Source organism: Belonocnema kinseyi, chromosome 6 (assembly GCF_010883055.1).
Source record: "Belonocnema kinseyi isolate 2016_QV_RU_SX_M_011 chromosome 6, B_treatae_v1, whole genome shotgun sequence".
Classification (NCBI taxonomy): domain Eukaryota; kingdom Metazoa; phylum Arthropoda; class Insecta; order Hymenoptera; family Cynipidae; genus Belonocnema; species Belonocnema kinseyi.
The window spans coordinates 32,719,907-32,726,054 of NC_046662.1; the positions used below are offsets into that span (position 1 = coordinate 32,719,907).

Sequence of the window (6,148 nt, forward strand, 5' to 3'; positions counted from 1 at the left end):
TAGTCGGGAGTGGTGCTGACTGAAAACAGATGATTTGGAGCGATTCGCGCGCCATCTGTTGGTCATTCTAAGGACTTATTGAACTACCCTCGTATTTAAACCGATTCAAATTCCTAATTTTTTAAGTTAAAATATTACAGTTTCAACAGTATAGATGCATTTTTAAGCAATTAGTTGAGTTTTCAGACCAAAAGATTAATTTTATACCAAAAAATACGTTTTTTGAAACAAAATGATTATGAATTCTCAACCAAATAGTTGAATTTTTAACTAAAAAAGATCAGTTCTCAACCAAACATTCAAGCAGTGATGAATTTTCAACTACAATGATGAATTTTCAATTGGAATAGGTGAATTTTAAACAAAACAAAAAAAAGACAATTTTCAACAAAAGATTTTATATCTGAACGAAATAGTTTTATCTTTAACCAAAAAGATTAATTTTCAACTGAAATTATGAATATTTAACTGGAATACTTGAATTTTCAACCAAGGATGATGTTTAAAAAAAAACATGATTTTTCAAGGAAATAGTTAAATTGTCAAAGAAAAAAGAAAAATTTGCCATCAGATAGTTGAATTTTAAACTGAAATTATGAATATTCTACTGGAATTGTTGAATTTTCAATCAAAAAGATAGATTTTCCACCAAGACCATTAATTTCTAACAACAAAATAATTTTTAAAAAAATAGTTACAGGTTCAAACAAAGTTAGGACATTTAATCTAAAATAATGAATCGTTAACAGGAGTAGTTGAATTTTTAATATAAAATATGAATTTTTAACAAAAATGATGGTCAAAAAACAAAAAGACGTAACTCTCAGTTTGATCGAAATGCGTTTTTTTGCGAAATGTTTTTTAGAAATATGCTAATATCTACCAAAAAATAAGTATTTTTTACTAGAAAATATAATTTCTTGATAAAAGGTATATATAATTTTTAACTGAAATACTCAAATATTCAACTGGAATAATTAAATTTTCAGTTAGAAAAATAATCATTTTCAACCAATAAAGAAACAAATTGTTTCAACTGGGATAGTTTAATTTTCAGTGAAAAAAGGTAATTTTTAACCAAAGAAAAAACTAATTTTCAACAAAGTAGTTCAATTTTTAAGCAAAGAGATCAATTTTCAATGAAAACTATGAAGCTGAAAACAAACAAAATTAATCTTTAACAAAATAGTTTAAACTTCAACTAAGTAATTAAATTTTCATTTTAAAAAAGACGAATTCTAAACAAAGAAGGTAGTAGTCATGAGAGAAAAATTGCAAACAAACAGAACGAATTTTCAACAAAATTTATGACTTTTTATCCAAATGTTTAAATTATGAACTAAAAGTGATCTTTTTCAACCAAAAGTAGAATAGTTTAATTTTCAGTTTAAAAATTAATTTTTCACCAAAAAAATAAAAACTAATGTTCACAAAATAGAAAATACCGTAAGATAAAGCTACTTTCACAAATACAAAATTATTGTTATTTGATTTCAGCTAGGGTACGATACCCTGTGAAATATTTTTATTATTTTATTATTGGGGGTATACCGAGGTTGAAATAAAACAAATTTTGTTCTTGAAAAATTTGTATTTCCATATTATATTAAATGTAAATTATATCTGTTTTTCTAGATGGAACTGCTATACCTTCTTCTGAACAATATATCGAAATAAAGGAAGGAGTAATAATAGAGGAAAGTAATGATTCAGATGAAATGTAAGTATCTTATTTTGAAAATAAGTTATAAACATCAGGGTGCTACATGAAGTCTTTTTATTTAGATTTTTTGAAACCCTAGCTCGAAAATTTCTTTGGTTTGACCAAGCAAATGATTTTATATTTTTTTAGATTTAACAAAAATTGTTTGTTTTTAATTTTCATTTGTACAATTTTAAATAGCTCAAATTGCACATTGCCAGATTTTTTAAAGATAAAATTGAGATTAATAAGTCAAATTCATTTCTGCATTTTTTTTAATCATAAAACTTTCAAGAAATAATACTTTCTTTACTGATGAAATTTCTACATTTTATAACACAAAAATTAAAGAATACTTGTCCTACAATTAAAACATAACGGTTATTTTAATTATATTAGAAAAAAAAAGTTTCATACGAATTTTGAAACAACAGTTTTCTCAAGATTCCTGAGAAAATTTTAAATTATTATTTTTTTTTTTTTAGTTTGAAACGTGAGTTTTTAGAGAAATGACTTTTAAAGATTAAAAAAAAAATAGGAAAACTTCAAATCATTTGAAAAACTATTTAGAAGTTTTAAGAAAATTTCAGAAATAATTTTACATCTGAAAAGATTTCAAAAAATTTTAATTAATGTGTGGATTTTTGAAAATTCCAAAATAAAACTTTGAAGCTTTTTAAGTGTTTTGAAAGGTTTCAAAGGAATAAAAAAAAACCTCTTAAGATTCCTGGGAAAATTTTAAATGATGATTTAATGTTCAAAAATTAATTTAATGAGATTACTTGAAAGTATTTAAAAACAATTGAACAAATTTTCATAAATATCAAAAAATATCAAAGTCATAAAATAAAATATAGGCAATTTTCTCATTCTTGAAAGATTTTCAAAATTTTAGTTATATATATATTTTTTTTTTACTGAAAGACATATAGGATTAGGAATTTAAAAAATATATTTTTATTTCTGCTTATATTCCGGAAGTTCTAACTATCTTTTAAACTGATTAGAATTTTTCCTAAAATAGGTTAAAAACCTGGAAAATAAAAAAACTTCCTTAAACATTGTCTAGATAGTTTTTATACATATCTGAAATCTTCAAAAATCTTTTTAAATTGTTTTAAGAATTAAAAACAAATAAACTTAAAAAATAGTTATCTGTCATTTTTATTTTGTATTGAAAAATCTTTTTCTCCTCAAATTGTAATGTGGTTGAAAATTTGTTTTATTTCTTTACTGCAAAACCTTTTTTTTTCTTGAAAACCGGACTTTCCTTTAAAAATATTTTATCAATTTTTTAATTGATTGATCTTAATGTTATAAATTTTGTCGGTAAGGTAAGTAATATTTTCGAAAAGTTTCGTAATTAAGAAAAGGATGAATTTGATCTCTTAATCTAAATTTTATTATAAAATCGCAACTTTAAAGATGTTAATAGCAGCGAGACATTTTCTGCATTGTACAGATAGAATATTCAAAACCTCCATGTGATTTCTATATATATATATATATTTTAATCTAGCAAAAATAAGGTATCATTTTCTCACGAAAAAAAAAGAACTGTAAGATTCAAGATTGCAGAAAATATAAAAAAGAATTTCATGAATCACCCTAGTAAACATAAATACTTGATTTCTTTTATATTAAATTTCTATTTTGAATTTTGTTTTAGGAAAACAAAGACTGATGAAGTTAATGAAGTAGTAGTAACGGACGACATGGTTGAACCGCAAATAGATTTTCTCGATGCCCCTAAAGAGATATGCATTGTGAAAACTGAGAAAGAATGCGAGAAGGAAGGCGAGGGGTACAGTGGCAGCGAGGACTCTGATAGTAATCAACCTGAAATTCAGGGTATGAAAATACCAATGGAAAGGAGGTCTTACTATGAACCTACTGAGAAATATAGAAAAACGCTCAGACTCTCCTCCGAGCAAATAGTAAGTTTTTCTATTTTATCTAGTTTACACATTAATATTTTGAAATATTCAAAGCAATTTTGACAAATGTAAAGTAATTTGGATACCTTTAGACACAGATGGAATAGGGTGAGTTGAGAACAAAAAAATCTGGACTTCAAAATCGATCAAATAATTTGATATCGATATATGTGTAGTTCGATTATTCACGCTCGAAAACAATATTTACCAAATTTCTTGCTTACAGAGTTTTTAAATTTTCTTGAGTTTCAATTTTGTTTACATTTTACTTCAAAGCAGGCCTCGGACTCATCTCACTTAATGACACAAGTTGACCGGTTTTATTGTCGATGGCAGTATTTTCCTACTATTTCATAAAAAATTAGACTAAAGGCACTATTTTCTCACAATTGTTTGCTAATGACATTATTTATTTACTTTTCCTTAAAAAATGTTTTTGAACTTCTTCACTATTCACAAATTGTCTCAATGTCTGATTAGGGGCTTTTAACAGAAAAGCTGAATTTTCATTCAAATAGTTTAATTTTCATCCAAAAAGACTAATTCTCAATAAATTACGTTAATTTTCCACAAAACAGATGAATTTTTGCCAAATTGTTGAATTTTCTGCAAGACTGTTAATTTTTCAAACCAGAGAGACGAATTTAAAACAAAATATTTGAATCCTTATCTAAAACAGATTAATTTTCAAGAATACAGTTGTATTTCTAACCAGAAAATTGATTTTCTACCAAAAAAGACCAAATACATATATTTCTTACCAAATTAGTGGAATTTTATACAAGAAAGACGAAAAATCAAGTAGTTGAATTTTAATTTAAGAGAATTATTTTAAATAAAACAAGAAGAATATTCTACAAAACAGTTTACTTGTGTACCAAATAGTTGAATATTCCACCAAACTGTTGAATTTTTAATCTAAAAAGACGAAATTTATACAAAAACAGTTGAATTTTTAACGCGGGAATATGTATTTACAACCAAAAAGTTAATTTTCAACCAATTAGTTGAATTTCAAATAAAATACTTGAATTTTCAGTTAAAGAAAATTTTTTTTTGCAAAAAAATGAATTTCTAACTAAAATTATGAATCTTTAACAAAAAAAAATGAAAAAAGGAATTAATTGAATTTTCAAGCGAGGTGTTGATTTTTCAACCTAAAAAGAGGCATATTCAATAAAAAATATAATAGTTAATATTTCAACAAAAAATGTTTTAATTAAGAATAAAAGCTGCTGAATTTAACCAACAAACACGGATTTTTAGCAAAGCCCTTGAATCCTCTATTAAAACAAATTAATAATCAGAATTCCTACAAAGCCATCCAAATTCCCAACAAAAAAGATGAATTTGAACTAAAAAAAAGCAAATTTTAAATTAAAATTATTAATTTTCAACCAAAATATAATATAAATAAATTCTATCGGTTCAAAATTAATAATGCTTTTTTTAGGATTTCAATATGCTACTTCTTTGCGCAGTATCGATGTCAAATTCCAGTATTTTTTATTTCCAACCTAACCTTCTTCAGAGGGTAATCACAACTCGAAAAATAATCGTGAATTCATGTTCTAAATGGGATTTGTTTTTTTAAACGTTTTAATAAGATAGCGGACTATTTAATTTTTATTTTTAAATTTTCTTGATATAAAACTCACCTTTCTATCTAATAAAATATTCATGCACATCCTCTCAAAGATGGATTGTGGAAAACCAAGTCAGATTTCTGGTAATTTGAGGATAATTCATTGTAATTCGAATTGTACAAAACTAGAATATTACGAAATATTATCAATGATACTTACAGTCCGATTCAAATTTTATTACTTTTGGAAGAATTGTATTTTATTAGAAGGCAAAAACCACGAAATGTTAGTCAAAAAAGGACAAAAATCTCGCGTTGGGGCAAAATATTTTTAAATGAGGGACATTTGTAAAATGGGTCAAATTTTGTAACGTTGTAAACTAAATTTTAAAATAATCTATAAAGTAGAACCATTTTTCAGGGTTGTACAATATTTTTAAGGTATTAAACACTATTATGCTAATATTTGTACGAGCTACAAACTATTTCATTACTTTACAAATATTAAAAAAATAATTGTAAAATAACATCTCTAAGGTCGTGAAATATTTGTCTTTTAAATATACAAAATATTAAATTAAATATAGTATGCAAGAAAAAAGTGAAATCAACATAGTAACAATAAAAAAACTATCAACAGCAATTTATTTATTATCAAACAAATGGCTCTTAATAGAAGTTCCCCTCTTCATTTCTGGGGCTATTCAGCATATAGCCTCTTCTTTTTTTCGGGTATTTTCTCAGAATTTGAGTTATATTCGAGTTTAATCGCTTTAAAAATGACGATTTTGAACCCAAATGCCTTTTGAAACTTAACCCTTCAACGGCCAAAACGCCACTACCGGTACACTGCCTTTCAACGGCCAATAACTAAGACTATTCGACACTAGAAAAAATTGAGACACATATATTTTTATTGCTTAA

The 6,148-nt window shown here is 25.2% G+C and overlaps 1 protein-coding gene across 4 annotated transcripts in view; it reads left to right on the forward strand.

The window, feature by feature from the left end:
* The window catches only part of LOC117175207 (phosphatidate phosphatase LPIN3), a 67,790-nt gene that overhangs the window by 45,409 nt on the left and 16,233 nt on the right, over positions 1-6,148 (forward strand). For all 4 annotated transcript variants that reach the window (XR_004467449.1, XM_033364847.1, XM_033364848.1 and 1 more), the window contains 2 exons: positions 1,636-1,720; positions 3,372-3,639. Coding sequence is in view for 3 of the 4 variants with exons in the window: in XM_033364847.1 (XP_033220738.1) it covers positions 1,636-1,720; positions 3,372-3,639 (353 nt within the window). In the remaining variant the exon portion in view is untranslated. The remainder of the gene's footprint in view (positions 1-1,635; positions 1,721-3,371; positions 3,640-6,148) is intronic.